Source organism: Cupressus sempervirens, chromosome 2 (assembly GCF_028749045.1).
Source record: "Cupressus sempervirens isolate cs-2001-9-10 chromosome 2, ASM2874904v1, whole genome shotgun sequence".
Taxonomy (NCBI): Eukaryota; Viridiplantae; Streptophyta; class Pinopsida; order Cupressales; family Cupressaceae; genus Cupressus; species Cupressus sempervirens.
This window is the reverse complement of record NC_143119.1, coordinates 705,700,907-705,720,447: the sequence shown is the minus strand read 5'-3', so window position 1 is coordinate 705,720,447 and position 19,541 is coordinate 705,700,907. Positions and strand designations below refer to the sequence as shown.

The window sequence follows — 19,541 nt, the reverse complement described above, 5'->3', positions numbered from 1 at the left end:
TTGCCCTTAAAAATTCAAGTAGGGTGAAAAGAACAAACAGACTTGTATGTACAATTTCTAGGACGAACTATTGTTTTAAAAAAATGCATCACATGTTCAGAATATCTTACTTCTTCTGGGCAAGTTGGCTTTAGAATTCCTACAAGAAACTGGCTTGGAGATGGTTGTTGAACAGGTGGACCCGCTAAACCCCCAGGATGAACTGAAGCTGGAGGCACATCAGACTGAATCCCAGAAGAATTGAATAAAGTATAATTCGGTGAATCAACTGAACTTGCACTTTCACAGAGTTTATTATGTCTTTTGCGTTTCAATTTTTTCCTTTTCTTCTCCTCAAGCCATAACTGTGCCAACCACTCTCTGCTTAAATTATGGCTTTGCCTTAAAGTCTGTTTGAATGGATGCATTGTTGATCCATGACATGATGTGACAGATTTGGACATTACAAGAGACTTCTCCAATTGGGAAGCATTGAATATGAATTTTGAGAAACACTTAATCCCCTGGGCATTTAAAGTTCTTTTATCACCATGCAGCTTGCCAGCTGAAGCACAATCCAGGAGAACTCCTTCATTGTGAAATCTAAAATTTCTTGTCTGCTGGCAATTATGCAGAGAATAAACCATGGTGAGTCCTGCCATTCCTCTTCTGGCTAGCTCAAGGTTGTTGAATTCATTATACCTGTTCACTTTTTGAATGATATGGAACCACCTTCCAAGTGTATTCATGTGGAGAGCAATTAAATTAAACCTGCCCAGTAAAATTTTGAAAAATTGATTAAGCATTGTCCTACATGCAAAACGCAAAAACATAAATTGCAAAGATTGCTCAAAGTCCTATTTATCAAAAATATCTCGTTGCACACCACCTGCCAGATAATAAAAATATTCATAACTGGCCAAACCATCCGAATTAAAAGCTTTATATTGAATGCTCATATTTTCAATATCAATTGCAAGAAAATAAATTACATTTCTTAATGCATCCAAACATTCCCTATGAGGAATTGTGCTGTACATCTTTATAGAAAACACATCTTATTAGAATGACCTAATGGATATTATTGTGTTGCAGTGGATATATAAAGGTGGATATACTTTGGAGATGAACTAAAGAGTGATATATGATTGTGTATGAGACTTTCTGAAGGTGGGAATGGGTAGACAAATAGGTATGAAATCTGTTACTGATGTATAAGCAGCAAAATGGACATCAAACTGTAATCTACACTTCTGAGAATACACATCTATTTCAGTTCAATCAGCATAATATCTTGAAATCAATTGTATTGTACCTCACCCTAAAGAAATTGACCTTCACTGATTTGTAAGTCCTTTGATCTTGCCCTAAATTTGTACGCCTTATTCTATAAATCCTAATCAAGAGCAATGAGCTCCTTGGCCTTTGGCCAAAACCATTGTAGTCTGTTCTTCAGATAGTGATAGTGATTCTCACTGTGGTTTTTCCCACATTGGATTTTCCACATAAAAATCCTGATGTTATGTGTGTTGCTCTTTCTATTTTTGTTATTTGTTTGTACACATAGGATGAATGGAATGAATGGTTAACAATTAGATAAGCTTTTATACATGTTGATGCAAGCTAAAAGATCACAATAGTAGGTCTGTGTAGATCAGTCTGCCATCCTCAACCAAACCAGATCCAGCTTTTGTGCAAAAAGTTGGAACTACCCCAATTTGTGAGTCAAATTAAAATCAAACCTGTACATTGAAATTTTATCAAAAAGTTTTGCTACAAACACCACCTTTTCCTTCAGCAGAAAGTCCCACTTCTATCCCCATACAAAGTTTCCTGATTATTTTGTCAGTTATATTATAGAACAAATGTTAGTGACTAAGTTGACAGTCTGTAAAGAGGAAGAAATAACAAGTTAAACAATTCTTCGACTGTAAAATGTAAATCCTTGTGTAGGTGTGATTAAGGTGTTGTACCTATTAAGTTCTTCACAAAGGTCCTATATGCACATGTTACTTAAGTTTACTTATGGATCACATAGGAACATTCTCATTTTAAGTGGAATTTCAATCTTCAACCTTTAGTAGATGCTTATCATTTTTCCACCTTAAGTGGTTGATAAGTTATAATTTATGTCCCATAGCATAAGATCAAGACACTTGTCAGAATCTCATGCTACCCTATGCCTCACCTTGGCCTACATAACCAAGGGATCTCCTTAGTAATCTCATTGTAAATCCATCTCATTGCACTCTTGATAGAAATAGAGTTTGTTCTTGTCATACTGATCTTCTCATGTGTTGCAAATATGTGATGTGCACCCCTGGATATGGCATTTGTTAATCTAATTTTTGCAGAGATTCCAATTTTTTTTGTTTTGATTGTTTTTTCTAATTTTTTGTGTTTTTATGTTTTTTGCAATGCAAATAGAAAGAATACATTCTGGAATTTTAACTAAAGCAATTAACGCCAATACATAGGAATTTTCAAACTTTATTTACTTGAAAAGAATAGAGAATATTGGCATGCCAGATCCTGCACAGTTCCAGGCCTATTGTACAGCAATAACTAGATGCAATTATGTCTTGAAAACCCCAATTGATCCCCTCACCAGAAATTAACTGCTGGTACTGATCAAACTTCAATTATAACGCTGAAAACTCCTGCTGTAGACTGTCGTCCCAAACCTGTAGAATATTCTAAAGCAACTACTGGCTGCATGGCTAGGGTTGTGTAGTTTTCTTCACCAACGGTTCAGCTCTGCTCCTGAATGTAATGATATCACTAACTTCATCTCTGATCTGATGATTTCAATCGATAAATCTGCTGCTTCTACTTACATCCAAACTCTGTGCTGGAAGAGTAAATTTAGTGCTGTAGAACCAAGCTGTGGTGTGTAAATAAATGAGAACTGCACTTTCAAGCCCAGATCTTCTGTACTATATATGGATTCTGCCCCCACAACTCCAATATGATAATTTCTCCACTGAAATTGATGCCTTCTCTTTCCCCGAACTAGTACGTGCTGTAATTCAATCCACAAGGAGCATGTTTCGTCCACTGCCTAATTTCTCCAACAGGCTACATTCTTGAAGAGCAGATTGCTGAAGATACTCACAGCTAGAGCTCCATTGCCAAAATTCATAACTAGAAAATACCTGGAATGAATGAATTATCAACCCCCAATTGAACTTATTTCAGGGTTTCCCTCAATTTTAACTTTTGCAAACTTGATTAAGTTTAATAAATTTATTTCCTCCTAGGAAAATTGAACCTCGTAAGGGGTTACTTATCATTTCCCAAAATGTCCCCTCTTCAAGTTATAACATGAAATCATGAGAACATATTATTATAATTTTATATTTATTGTTATATTATAAAGTGATTATAATAACCACTTCTATTATTATTTTATTGAGAATATCTTAGGAAATAATTTTAATTTAATTTTAATAATTTCCTAACTTATTCATAGCTCACTCAACTTGACTCTAATCTGAGGTTCCCCTTGTGATACATGTCCACTAACGTTCTCTGACCACTACAAGCTAACAAACAGTCTCCACATTGATTCCGAAGGTCTCCTAATCCATCCCAAAAAAAGGATTCCTCCTAAAACCTACAAGACCGTCCCAAACTAGTCAAACTGGCTCACAAAGCCCTAATATATCTGCATAAGCTCCTGAATGGTCACCTACACAGTCTGATGACCTACAAGAACCAAATAATAGGCCAAGCCAGCTGCCAATTGACATGTCTAAGGAGGGGACATTAAAACCCAACTCCCCAAGATTGCTTGTCCTCAAGCAACCTCAATCTTGAGTGTTGCAAAATGTGCTCACTCTCCCATGTAGCTTCCTCTACCAAAAAAATCTCCCATTTAACAAGAGATTCCCTGATAACTCTCTTCCTTAGTTTCTTCTCTTGGGTATCAACAATACCCTCAAGGACCAAAATTAGTTCCCCCTCATCATCAAGGTATGGTAACATTGTAGAAGGTATCACACAATGTCCAATCTTCTTCTTAAGGCAAGACACATGGAAGACATTATGTACCCGATTACCAGCTGGTAACTCCAACCAGTAAGCCACTACACCAATACATCAAATGATTCTAAATGGTCTAGAGGAATGCAGCTTAAGTTTCTCAGCACCACTCTTTCTGAGAGTGGATTGTCTGTGGGGTTACAACATAAGATATATCATATCACCAACCTCAAACGAACGCTCAACCCTATGCTGATCAGCATATTGTTTTTATTGATTTTGAGCTTTTTGGATGTTCTCCTTTAAGGCCATCATGATATCCTAGATGCCCTGCGAGAGGTCCTTGGCACTAGGCATTCTACTAGCACCAAAAAGAAAATCCAGAAAGCTAGGTGCATCGTATCATATAATGCCATAAAGGTTGATCTAGATGAACATGTGACAGGTCATGTTGTAGCAATACTCATTCAAATATAACCACCTAACCCATGCCTTTTGTCGCCCTAATATGTAGTTCTGAAGGTATCCCTCCACCCATTTATTAACAACCTTTAACTAACCATTTGTCGGGGGGTAGTAGTTAGTGCTTAGAGTGAGCTTAGTGCAACAAACTTAAACAACTACTGCCAAAAATGACTCATAAACTTGTTGACCCTGTCACTAACTACACTCCTAGACAACCCATGGAGTCGGAATACCTCCCAAAAAGAAAATTCTCACCTATTTTGCTGTATATGTAGTGGTGATCGAAAAAAAGTGGGAAAATTAGTTAAGTCTATCCACCGCTACATAGATGCAATCTCAACCATGGGCTTTGAGCAAGCTTGTGATGAAGTTCATTAAAATACATTCCCACTTCCTACTCAAAATGGGTAAGGGCTGCAATAAGCCTATGGGAAAAGTGTGGTCCTATTTATTCTATTGGTAGGTAGGGCACTGATGCACATATTAAGTACCTCAAACTTAAGCACCTTCCAAGTGAATCTCTCTTGTATATGCCAATATGTCTTAACATATCCAAAATGTCTGACCGTAGATGCATCATGAAAAGGATGTAGTATCTATCTCTTCATCTCCGATCACAATACTAAAAAGATTTGCCCCTTGTAAATGACAAATATATATCTATGATAGCTAACTAGCCCATATTTGCTAATGATTGTTGAGATCATGTTGAGTGAGGAAATGTTTCAAGTTGTTATGATCATTTTTCACTACATATTTGTTGCCCACAAGGTACTACCTGAACTTAGACAACGCATGCACGATGGCTAACATTTCCTTATCATAATGTTATAATTCTTCTCTGATCACCTCAATGTCTCACTTTTGAATGTTATGGGGTGTTTGTCTTGCATCAATACTACACCTAGTCCCTCTCCTGAAGCATCACATTGTAACTCAAAGGGCCTAGTGAAATCTAGTAAACAAGTACTAGGAATAAGCTCAACAACTACTTTAACAGATCAAAACATTATTGCACCTCCTCGACCCAAATGAAAGCCACTTTCTTTGTCAAATTCCTGAGAGGTGTTGCCCACTGAGAAAACCCCTTTGCAAAGCATCTATAAAAACAACCCAAAAGTTCCCTTAAGTTGTGTGAGATTCTTGGGTGGAGGCAAATCAACAATAGCCTAAATTTTCTCTGAATAAACTTTGACTCCCTCTACACTAGTAATATGCCCCAAGTAGAGAAGTTTTTTCATCCTAAACTCGTACTTGGGCTCCTTGGTATACAAGAAATCCCTCTCCAAAATGTCTAACACCTCATCCAACTGTCTCAAGTGGTCGCCCCAAGTCCGACTGAATACCAAAACATCATCGAAGAAGATCAAAATAAACCTTTGCAACTAATGTTGAAACATATTATTCATATCCTCCTCTCTCATCCATATCTTGTAGTAACCAAATCAGAAGTCGATCTTGGAGAAGTAAAATGTCCTATACAACTAATCAATCAACTCATCTATACAGGGTATGGGGTACTTGTCCTTCATTGTCTTTTTATTAGGGCTTGATAATGAATGCATGTGCGAAGACTCCCATCCTTTTTCTTAACAAATACAGTTGTGGATGCAATGAGCTCTTGCTATGTCTAATATACCCCATATCAAGACACTCCTTTATTTTATCCTCTATCTCGCCCTTGACTCACTTGGGGTGTCTACATGGGGTAATGATGATGGAGTTTGCCCCCTCCTCTAATTCTATCATGTGCTCAATGCCCCTATCTAGTGGTCTATTTGGTTGAATGTCACTAAACATCTTACCTTATTTAGTCAATATCTCTTGAATCTACAAAGGATAATCTCATATTTTTGATAAATTGTTGTAGGCATCAACACACACTTTGTTGCCCACTCTAACTACTCATGTCTAATCAACCTCTCCATCCTCCTCGAGGACATTGTGCAGATGCTCCCACTTGTCATACCTCTCAATACATGCTTCCACCCATTCACCTCAAATCGCATCTCCACAGTACGCACATTGAGGTTGAACACCTCAATCATATGAAGCCATGTCATTCCTAGGATAAAATCCATCTTGCCCAAACTATCAACATAGTAATCTACCTGAAACACATAATCATTCAACCTCATGGGGAGGCTAAGAATTCTCCTAGCACATGTGAGAATAAATCCATTTGTTACTCTCACTCTGAATCCCAAAAACTTCTCCATACAAATTCCATGCTAGCCATGAACCCCTCATCAATGAAAACATGTGTGTCACTTGTGTCAAGTAAGGTAATCACTCGCTGCCCTACTAAGACCCCTCTTATCCTAAATGATCCCTCTTTCTACATGCTACAAAGATGTGCCATAGGTTTCTCATCTTCCTGCTCCATAACTAACCATTCTAATGCACTCTCTCCCTCATTGTCACAATGCTCGATCTGTTCGTTTGAAATTTCAGAACTAGTATCATATTCCAAAAGATACTCCATCTTGTTTTCCTTCCACTTAGAAGTGCGCTTATGCTCAGGGTCTCATGGTTCCTTGCATTTAAAGCATAAAATCTTGTGTCTTAGGTCATTTGTAATATACCCTCTAATAATAAAATCGGACAATAGATGACATCCCAAATTGTAATTCGTCAAAAAAATAATGAATGGAATAACTAATTAATTATTAAATAAATAAATAAATATATTAGACATTTAAATTGAATAATAATTTATAATTAATATAATAATAAAAGATAAATTAGATCAAATAAACAATATAAAGTAATATCAAAAGATTATCCCAATATAAATAAATAAATGAAATTGCATGATTTATATGAATTGACAAATAATAAATAATCCCTAAATAACTAATAATAATAATTTTCTACACAATATCTAAATGAATACTTAATCTCTACAATAACGTGTCGTTTATTCCTAATATCTAACTCTCTCACACCCCCACTTAAAAGAAGTTGTGGCCCTTCAAAAGGAGTGTGCAAGTGGTATATAACCACGCCACCGAAGCTGAACATGGGGAATCAACATTTAATAAGGAAAATCAGAAAAAAATTAATCAGGCTCTTAAAAAGGCTGATTGGGAGTCTAGAAAGAACATCTGAGCACATGAACAACAAAAAGTAAACAAAGATACCTTAATTCCCATAATTCACAAGGCTCTAGCGAAGTGTAAAAGAGCTAAACCCAAAAGGGAGACAAAGAATTCTTTTCTGGCAAATCCTTGGTTTGATGAGGACTGCAAGTTAGCAAAGAGAAATATGTGGAAAAGTGAAGAAACCAAAAAAGAGTATGAGAAGCTTCTAAAAAGTTAAAAAGATTTGTATGTTAGAATGAGAAGAATGGAACTGATTACTCTAGGTAAACAAAATCCCAAGAAATTCTGGAAAGAGTTGCAACAAAAGAGAAAACAAATTGAGAACAATCTCACAGGATCTCAATGGCTTGAATATGCAAGGAGATTATATGAGCAGGAGAAGGATAAACATAGACCTTCAGTAATCAAGAACACAAATGAAATTTTTGCAATTGAAGACATCTCACAAGGCATAAAGATATTAGCCAAGGGAAAGGCTCAAGATGTTGATGGGCCGCAGGCTGAGCATCTAAAATGGGGCAGTGAAATCTTCACACCACATATATATCGCATCTTTAATAATGTAAATAAGGAAGGGTTTCCTGAAAATTGGTCTACTAGCATAGTGATTCCCTTTCACAAAAGCAGGGACATCAATGATATATCAAACTATCACACTGTTATGATGAATCCACTCCTAGGGAGGCTATTTGGTAGCATGGTCGAACACAAAATCAGCAATTGGGCTTAATTGGAAGGTAAAGGGACTAAAGGACAGGCTGGTTTCAGACCAAAGCATTCCAGTGATGATCGTGGGGTTACACTCGATTCTTGGTTGAAAAAATATGGAATACAAATGGTGCTGAGGCTTTTTTGCTGCTTTGTTGATTTTTAAAAGGCCTTCAATACAGTGCCACATGAGAAACTCTGGCTCAGAAAGGAAGAACTGAAAATTCCTATTGAAGTTAGAGCTGCAACACATAGACTTTATGATCAAGTCATGGCTAAAATCAGAACTATGGATGGGACATCAAAGTGGTTTGGCAACAATATAGGTATCAAATAGGGATGCCCCCTCTCCCCATTCTTGTTTGGGTTATACATTGACAAGTTAGAAGAATGTTTAGACAAGAACAATGGGGATGGGATTCAACTAGCTAATTATGTGATAAAGTTACTCCTATATGCAAATGACCTCATTTTAATTGCTAAACTACTGAGGGTTTTGAAGGAACACTTGAATGCTTAATACCTTTTGTCAATCGGCTGGGATGCAAATGAACACTAGCAAAACCAAAGTGATGATTTTTTCTTTGAAAAGACATCAAAAGCAACAAAACAATTTCCTTTTTCACAGTAGCCAATTGGAGACTGTGGAGGAGTACAAGTATCTTGGAATCGATTTCCATAACAAACTCAACTAGGAAACTTGTAGAGCAAAAAGAATTCAGAGGGGATGGAAAGCACTATATTCTTTACAGAATAGATGTAGGAATGCAAAATTATGGGATCGGAACACCAAAAAGATACTCTTCAGTTTATTGGTTACCCCGGTGATCCTATATGGATGTGAGATTTGGGGAAGCAATATGTCAGATCGGAAATGGAGACAAATAAAAGAATCCAAAAGTATTTAATCATCTGCAATATCAAGATTAAAACCACAGTTCCTTAGATCTTATTGATGGAAATGGGCACTTTTCCTTTAGAAGCAGCTGCCATGGTTTGGTTATTATGTTATTTAAAGAAAACTCAAAGAATGGAGAATCAATGATGGCCTAAGTTGATCACACAAGAAAGACTTGACAGAAGAATAAACACGTGGATGAAACAAAATGTCAAATGGATGGAAAAGTGGAATATTAGTAGGCAAGAATGCCCAGATAACAATGAGGAAATAAAAAAGTATGTGAATGGAAAGTTCAAGAGTCTCGTATGGTCAAAACAAAAAGGGCACAAAAAAGATTATTATATCAAAGAATTTAACCCAATGAGGGAACACAAGGAGAAAGCATTCATAGGAGCAAATATCAATTAGAAAGCAAAAATACTCATAGCGCAACTTAGAGCAGGCTCTCATCACTTGATGTGTGAAACAGGTAGATGTACGCTACCAAAGGAAGAATGGGAGGAAAGAATATGTTTATTTTGCAACATGGGAGTGGTGGAGACAGAGCGACAGTTTATCATAGAATGCCTAGCGTATTTTAACATCCACTCCAGCAACGAGGATATCCTTGCAACCGACAATTTAAATTCTATTTTTGAGGAAACACAGCTAGACAGGACAGCAAACTTAATGACATTCATTGTAGAAGAACGGACCTAAAGAAGTGATTTCAAAAGGCTTAGTGTCCTCTTGCCCTTTTCGGGAGGCGTGTTTTTCTAGGTGGTCCCATAGGCTGCTTTGGGCTTGTGGACATTATTAAAATCTTTCATTCATTCATTCATAAATACATAAGGAACCGAAAAATATATAAACACCAAGGAAGAAATATAACATGACACGGTAAATATATTAGGGAAGGAAGAACACAAAGCAAACAGGGATCAAAAGAGAAACCAAAAAAAATTACAAGGAGAATACCTTGGAAAGGAAGAGACCTCGATCCTCTAAAAAGGAGAGAAATAAGGCTGATTTCATATCTATATGTGCAAAAGTGGGAAATATAATTAATCTAATAAATATTGAGAATGAATAAAGTAAAGTAATGAAGAACTTAGAAATTGCATTATTTTTCCTTTGAAAGGATAAGATGGGGCACATGGAAATAAAGAGGTGTGAAGTTACAAACTTATTTTGTAATTAAATAGGATATTTTATTTTCATTTGAAATATATATTTAAAGTATTTTATTTTAAAACAAAGGACTAATCTAGTATTTGTATTTTTATATATAATTTTATTTGAAATGGAATAAAAATGTATTCATTCAAGTGATATTTTATTTCAATATATTATTAGAAGTATAGAATTAATTGATGATTTACATGATAGTAATATAATTTTTATGGATCTAATTAAACTTGCATTATGTCATGTTAAGGATCGCGTTCATCTCTGTATAAATGGTTACGTGCCACTGTAGAGTTTGAGGTTGTCTTTATATGAATGACTAAGATGGAATCTCATAATACCAGTGCAGGAAGTGAGATCCTCATATAAATGGCTATCCTGTCAATGCAAGAGATGAGTAACCCTGTACGAATGGCTAGTTACAAATTGGATAATATTGTGTCAGTCCTTTGAACTGACACCATGTTGATTAAGGGAATCTCTATCATGGGGTATATGAGACGTTAAGGTCTCCATCTGACCACCATGACTAGGATTAATAGACAATCTCTGTGTGCTAGAATATTCTAATGATGTCAACATATGCATATGTGATTGGCCTTGGATAGAGGATTATTTGTCCAAAAAGAATCTTAAGGGGTGTGCTCCCGAGAAGACGGCGAGGTAGTTATGAGCTAGGAAGCCCGATCTAGAGATGTTCTTAAGATTGGCGTTAAATGAGAGGGTAAAATAATATAGTTAGTTTTGTTACAGTTGTGATTCTAACCATTATTTTGCAGGTATTACTTGTCCCAAACTAACCCTAATAGTGGAGACATTACAATGGTATCAAAGCTATGATCTTGCCATCCTGTAGGGTAAAGATGATTTGATCAATTTGTCTATTTGAGAGAAATAATTATATAAATAAGTTTGATAATATTCAAATGTCTAGATAAGTTCTAAAAAGGAAGAACGTTTAATGAACATCACCAATTCATTCATCAAATATATCACATTGGATAAATTACCAATTGCAACAATATTGCATTCAAATAAATCATTATATGAGAATACATCTTACGTTCACCAACCAGATTAGCACATGAATAATGAAAGTGAAATCACTCATAGCATCCAATATAAGTACACTTAATTGCATCCTCCAAATTCTTGTTGGTATTATTTAACTCAATCTTGGAGATGGAACAAGAACTAAGGATTTGTTGGGATCTAACAAATCAAATGAAAATCATTATTGCGTGAGGACAAGCAATTTTGGGAGCATGGGATTGTAATATACCCTCTAATAATAAAATTGGATATCAAACCATAGATGACATCCCAAATTGCAATTCGTCTAAAGAATAATGAATGGAATAACTAATTAGTTATTAAATAAATTAAATAAATATATTAGATATATAAATTGAATACTAAATTATTATCAATATATAAATAATAAAAGATAAATTAGATCAAATAAACAATATTAAGTAATATCAAAATATTATCCCAATATAAATAAATAAATGAAATTGCATGATTGATATGAATTGACAAATAATAAATAATCCCTAAATAACTAATAATAATAATTTTCTACACATTATCTAAATGAATACTTAATCTCTAAAATAACATGGAGTCTATTCCTAATATCTAACTTTCTCACACCCCCATTTAAAAGAAGTTGTGACCCTTCAAAAGGTGTGTGCGGGCAGTATATAACCGCGTCACCCAAGCTGAACATGGCGAATCAACATTTAATAAATACATAAGGAATCAAAAAATATATAGTGACCACCAAAGAAATATAACATGATGCAGTGAATATATTAGGGAAGGAAGAACACAAAGCAACCAGGGATGAAAAAAGAACCCAAAAAAATTACAAGGGAAGGAGAAACCTTGGAAAGGAAGAGACCTCGATCCTCTAAAAAGGAAAGAAATAAGGCTGATTTCATATCTATTTTTACCTCTATATATGCAAAAGTAGGAAATTTAATTAATCTAATAAATATTGAGAATGAATAAAATAGAGTAATGAACAACTTAGAAATTGCATTATTTTGCTTTGAAAGGATAAGATGGGAGCACACGTAAATAAAGAGGTATGAAGTTATGAACTAATTTTATAATTAAATAGGATATGTTATTTTCATTTAAAGTATATTTTTAAAGTATTTTATTTTAAATGAAGGACTAATATAGTATTTGTATTTTTATATATAATTTTATATGAAATGTATTCATTCAAATGATATTTTATTTCAACATATTATTAGAAGTAAAGGATTAATTGATGATCTACAAGATAGTAATATAATTTTTATGGATCTAATTAAACTTGTATTGCGTCAGGTAAAGGATCACGTTCATCTCTATGTTAATAAATGTGTGCCAATGTAGAGTTTGAGGTTTTCCTTATATGAATGACTAAGATGGAATCTCATAATACCAGTGGAGGAAGTGAAACTCTTGTATAAAAGGCTATCATGTCAGTGTGAAAGATGAGTAACCCTATATGAATGGCTAGTTAAGAAATGGATAATAGATTAATCTCTATCATGGGGTATGTGAGACGTTAAGGTCTCCATCTAACCACCATGACTAGGATTAATAGACAATCTCCATGTGCTAGAATATTCTGATGATGTCAACATATGCATATGTGATGGCCTTGGATAGAGGAAGTCTCGTCCAAGAAGAATATTAAGGGATGCGCTCTTGGTTAGACAACAAGGTAGCTATGAGCTAGGAAGCCCGATCTAGAGACATCCTTAAGATTGGGGTTAAATGAGAGGGTAGAATAACATAGTTAGTTTTGTTATTGTTGTGAATCTAACCATTATTTTGCAGGTATTAGTTGTCCCAAACTAACCCTTATAATGAGAACATTACATTGTTTATGGACTCATCATTGCTTTCTGGAGATGGGTTTTTTTTACTATTTAGGAGGTTTATGAAATGGTTTCCTACCCTTGTTGCTTAGGAAGTGCTTGGAAGAACACTTGTTCCTTGAATCAACATGCTCCATATTCCTAGCCTTCTTCATGGAAAGTTGTAATGTGGGTGGGTTAAATGTTCTAACCCAAATACACAAAGGATTTCAAAGCCCCTCAACCAAAAGAATTGTCACCCTCCTCTAAGAGATATTTTTTACTAATATCCTCTAGAACTTAGATATGTATAGCTCTAAAGACCCATATTGCTTAAGTTGTGCAATCTCCCTGAGATACGTCATTGGCTCCTTACAATCAAAGCACTCGATAAGTCTATAACTGAACTCATGATAGGAGATAATGTAGCAATGTCCCAAAATGATCAATCTGTAGTATCACCGCTCATGTCCCATGCTATCTAAGTGTAAAGTGGCGAACCTAATCTCCTACTCCTCTAACATAGGCTTCAAAGAAAGGTGAATATCCAACATTTGTGCCCTAGCACAAGATGAACATCAATCTCCTCCATCAAATTGTGGCAAGGTCAACTCCCCTACACCCTGCTAAAAATCCATGATCCCCTATGGAGCCTTGTGATCTACTATGCTTGTTGAACCTAATATGAGTCTCTTTTGTCCAATGAACTGATCAAGTCTCAATAGCTTCCTGACCCCAAGTGGTGGGTCATATAATTTGTGCAATGATGTTGATCTCCTCTACCATTGATATTTGTAGCTTATCCCTTTGACCTTGTGGAGTAGGTGACTCCTCTAGTGGAGTGAAATCCAGTCGTGAAGGTACTGAAACTGAATTGGAGGTTATAGTCCGCTCACCCTGTGGCCTTTTAGTCTCTCCTGTATGGGTGGTATGCTAAGGCTAATCATCTTGTGTCTGATTTCACTTAGCCATTTGTCCCAATAACTGAAACATCACATCCATCATGGTATCAAACTTCATCTTAGTTATAGATTTAGGCTAAGTCACAAGGTTCAAATTCGAATTTGAGTTCGTCAATCATATAATTCAAATGAAATTCAGCAAGGGTAAAAGTTCAACAAAAAATCGATATTAAATTTAACTTATATAAACTTATTTATTTGTAAATATAAGTAATATATCCACAAAGTTGTCAAAATAGTTTGACATTGCCAAATAATTAAATATATAACTCAATATTATTTTAGTATAAAATACTATAATTATAAATAACAATATTATATTAAATATTATAAAATTCGGATGAAGTTTGGAAAGAGTAAAAATTCGCGGAAATTTGAACTTCATGGGTGAAATTCGGTGTTTCTTGTGACTTAGGATTTAGGGCTTACGGTTATCCTTCTTCTTAGCCATGGTATCTGTAAGAGTGCCATTGACTCTAAAGTTTGTCCTGAGAGTTCCTCTCCTGGTATAAGTTAGAAAATGTTGATCACTCATCAAAATATTGTATGTTGTTCACAGTATGGCAGGATTTGTCTAAGCTCTAATAACATTGTAATGTACACCCCCAAATATGGTATTTGCTAAGTCAATTTTTTGCAGAGTTTCTGTTTTGATTGTTTTTTTCTAATTTGTTAGAAGATGAGAATTGCAATTTCAAGCTGAAATCATTGTACAATATATGTTGTAATTCAATCCACAGGGAGTGGTATTTCATCCACTACCTAATTTCTCTAAGAGGCTACATTCTTGAAGATCAGATGGCTGAAGAAACTCAAGGTCAGAGCTTCATCGCCAAAATCTACGAGTAGAAAATCCCTGGAATGAATGAACTCTCAACCCCCAATTCTCCTTTTAACTTTCTTTCCATCCAAGGCCCATTCAAACTTCTTTTAGGGCTTCTGTCCATTTTAACTTTTGCAAACTTATTTAAGTTTATTAAAATTATTTCATCCTAGGAAAATTGAACCTCATAAGGGGTTATTTATCATTGCCCAACAAATTCCTCCTCTTAAGTTATAACATGAAACCACAAGCCTAGAGGATTGGTCAAGCCAACATATTATTATAATTTATTGTTATATTATAAAGCAATTATAACAATCAGTTTTAATATTATTTTATTAAGTCTGACTTAGGGAATAATTAGATAATTTCCAAATTATTCATAGCTTGCGCATCTCAACTCCAATCTGAGTTTTGACTAATGACACATCCACTAATGTTGTTTGACCACTGCCAGCTAACTAACAGTCTTCCTAAAATTTATGAACTCTGCTAAAAAATAGGAACTATGCCAGAAGTCCCCTGGTTGATCTCAGAAGTCTCCTAATGCATCTCGATCAACTCCTTGTCCATTATAAAAAAATACGGATTCCTCCTAAAATCTGGGAGACTGTACCAAATTGGTCAAACTAGCTCACAAAACCCAGATGTATCTCCATAAGCTCCTCAGTGGGTCTCCTACACAATTTTCCAGCCTACAAGAACCAAATAATAAGCCACCCAACTACCGACCTGCCTAAGGAGGTGACATTACAAAATATGCATATTTGGTTGTCATTGATGTCAAACTTGTTATCTACTATGTCTGGAAGCTGTGTTTTGCAATATGTTGGAGTAGTGCAGTGATAGTAGCGTAAATATGTTTTGTGGCATGAACTAGGGGAAAATGGAGTTATTTGAAGGTGTATTTGGTTCTCAAGCCTTATCCAGAGTTTTAGAGAAGGTTCTAGGTGTCTTCTCATGAAGATGACTGTAGTAATGAACAGTGTGTTAAACTACAATTTGCTTCTTGGTCTGCATCATGGTGCATTGATCTATTTCTTCTAATTGGGATATGTTGTTGGTAGATGTTAGAGGTTGACAAATCTCAAGTTTTGCGTTCTAGTTCAGTCTGTAGAAAAAGGTATAGTGTTCTAAATTTCAGCGTGATAGTGACAGAATATATGTTTGCAGGAATGCTTTTAGAGTTGCAGTTGCTTAATATTGTCTTGTTAATGTCTTGGGATGATATGTTTCACATCCGCGGCAATTGAAAAGGTTTGCACCACCTTTTATGTTTGTATGGCCTACGCACATCAATAGTTTTATTCTTTGAAGGCCAACGCAAGATGTTTACATTCATGTGGTAGCATGCAGTGATAATGAAGATAATATGGGATTGTTAGGAAGGCATGTCAACATGGTGTGATGCCTCACATTTTATTTCCCTTTGCATGCTTTAGAGATTGAATTTGCGGTTGACAGTTTTTGTGTTGCACAATACATCTTACTAGATTGACTTCATGGATGTCATTTGTGTTGCACTGGATATATGAAGATATATATCCTTCGGAGATGAACTAAGGAGTGATATATGATTGTGTATGAGGTTTTGTGAAGGTGTGAATGGGCAGACAAGTAGAGATGAAATCTGTTATTGATGTACAAGGATTAAAATGGACAGCAAACTGTAATCAGTGTTTCTGAGGATGCAAATTAATTCGGTTCAATCTGTTATTATAAATTGATATATATAATACAGATGAAAGGCTCTATTTAGATTATCATTACATGAAGATGCTTCTAAACAAAACACTTGTGAACAAAAATAGAAAATAGAAACTTACTATAGCAACTAAGATAGCCATTAAAGAAACATTACATTACTTAATACACTCCCTTGATGATCATCATTTGAACTACCTTACAGAAGACACAATCTGCGGGTCTTTTGGTCACGAATGAATAAAAGGATGCCCTCCCCCATAACCTTCTAGTTGAATCTCTAAAGAGTCTAAGGTCAAGTATTGCCGAGAGCCTGTACAACTCAATGCATAATTTGCACTGAAGGAAAAGAGCAAGCATTTAAACTATTTGGAAGGGCTTCCGTACCAAATTCTGGTGAGTTCAGAAAATAGAAAGTTTCTTGATGCGTCTGTGTGATTGAATTAGAGTACGCTACGTCAAAGCTAGTGATATAAAATGTGATAACATCACAATTATTTTATATGAAATTAGATAATTGGCAGCAATTGCATTAGTCTTCCAATCTGGTCTCTTTCAAAAAACATTCTACACTATTCTCATTATCTACTCTTTCTATTCAACTGCAGCGACATATTGAGTTGTCTCTCAAGCCTTGTCCTGCTTATGTTAAATCAATAGTTACCGCTAAATAAAATAGTAGTCGTGCCAACCAAAATCTCATTCTTCGTGATATCATGCTGTAAACATGTAAGAACCCATTTCCTCAGCCTGAATGATTGGCAACAATACATAATATAGGAATCTCGATTGCCCATGGGGAAGAAAGAAACCTTGAATTTGACTAACGTGCGAACTTACATACCATAAAACAGGACATTAATAGAATCAAGGCGCACTAAATTGTTCGAACATATAAAAGATTACTGGTGAAATAAATCACACATTGATGGTATAGACTTATCAAAGCTTACGAACACAAGAAATTGCTGCAACTTTTAGGAAACGCTAAGACAACAAATTAAAGCCCACAAAAGACAAGATCGATTACAGAGGGTTTTCCTGTTGCAGATTTGTTTTTTTCTTATTGTGCTACGTCGTGGTTTATTCAAATACCTGCAATTGTTGGTTTTAGTCCTCGCTTTAAACCCTTTGCTAAAACATGAAATCCTCGCTATTATATTACATCTTGGCATTCTCAGTAATCAATACATGTTGAAGCCCGTAAACGAGACAATCAAATGTCAAAATGTGCACCCACGTGAATTCCATGCTCTCCAGTCTCCATCTACCGATCTCGCAGATACAATTAAATAGCAAAAACATAGAAGATAAAAGGACTACTGATAGTTCCTTTTTCATATTCTGGAGGACAAAAAAGAATTTTAAAGAATCAGAGTGCATACTGACCTGCTGTAAATGGGCGAAAGTTCAAAGAGGAGGATAATGAGAAGGAAATGCAGGTGCACTGAGTAAGCAAAAGGGCGCGATTGTTCAGCCTCCTTTTAAATCTCCCCTCGATTTAATACGTGCCAGAGATTGACGGCTACCCTTCGATTTGATTATTTTAAAATGATTGTAAGAATTTTTAATCTCTGCAAGAAAATCGATTTTATAGTTGTAAAAGAGGAGGGGAGGCTTGCAAATGTGTAATTAATTCTTATAATAATAATAACTACCATTTTTTTTTTTTTATCAAAATACTACATAAAGTAGAAATTGTCTAAATCTTAAAGTCAACATCATAATTATGAATAAAATCAGTAATAGTCACCTTTGTAGTATTGCAATTATATAAGTTTTTGTGTAGTTGATAGATAGATAATATATAATATTTGTTGTATTGCAATTATATAAGTTTTTGTGTAGTTGATAGATAGATAATATATAATATTTGTAGTATTGCAATTATATAAGTTTTTGTGTAGTTGATAGATAGATAATATATAACAATTATACGTGTTTGTTAAAATATAAATTAGAATTAGTAATTGTATCTTATAAAATTTCAAGTGTAGAAATTTTAGTTAATTTTTGCATGTATTTGCATAATTCATAAAAGTAATCGTAGACCATTTATCAAATGATGATGTGTGAAGATAAAAGTCTCAACATATTATAGCTTCAAATAAACTATGCATCCTTTGTCACATTGCAATTATATAATTTTATGTGTAGTTGGTAGATAGATAATATATAATAATTTTATTTGTTTGTTTAAATATAAATTAAAACTATCTTACTAATAGAATTTCAATTATAGAAATTTTGGTCAATTTTTGCATGTATCTATAGATGACTAAAACAACACCTCTAAATTAGAAAGATAATCAAGCTCTCACAAATATATATATATATAGAGAGACAGACAGACAGACAGACAGAGAGAGGTCTCAATAGTCACCTTTGTAGTATTACAATTATACAATTTTTTGTGTAGTTGACAGATAGATAATATATAATATTTGCAGTATTGCAATTATATAAGTTCTTGTGTAGTTGATAGATAGATAATATATAATAATTGTATGTGTTTGTTAAAATATAAATTAGAATTAGTAATCATATCTTACTTAAAAAAATTTAATTGTTGAAATCTTAGTTAATTTTTGCATGTATTTGATTAATTCATAAAAGTAATTAGTAGACCTTTTATCAAATGACGATGTGTGAAGAAAAGTCTCGATAAAGAAGTTAATAGCTTCAAATAATCTATGCATCCTTTGTAGCATTGCAATTATATAATTTTTTGTGTAATTGGTAGATAGATAATATATAATAATTTTATGTCTTTGTTGAAATATAAATTAAAACTAGCAATTGCATCTTACTAATAGAATTTTAATTATAGAAATTTTGGTCAATTTTTGCATGTATCTAAACATGACTAAAACAAAACTTCTA

General features: G+C 34.5%; 1 protein-coding gene across 5 annotated transcripts in view; it reads right to left on the bottom strand.

Moving 5' to 3' along the window:
* LOC149575327 (scramblase-like protein) overlaps positions 1 to 18,272 on the bottom strand; it is a 122,337-nt gene extending 104,065 nt beyond the window's left edge. For 3 of the 5 annotated variants that reach the window (XM_089815099.1, XM_089815100.1, XM_089815101.1), the window contains exons 1-2: positions 17,754 to 17,925; positions 111 to 750 (exon numbers count right to left, since the gene is read on the bottom strand). In XM_089815099.1, the coding sequence (XP_089671225.1) occupies positions 111 to 750; positions 17,754 to 17,833 (720 nt within the window). In that variant the 5' untranslated portion in view covers positions 17,834 to 17,925. Of the gene's footprint in view, positions 1 to 110; positions 751 to 17,753; positions 17,926 to 18,047 lie in introns of those variants that run through there. The other 2 variants (XM_089815102.1, XM_089815103.1) reach the window with 2 other exon arrangements.
* Between the last annotated feature and the right edge of the window lie 1,269 nt (positions 18,273 to 19,541).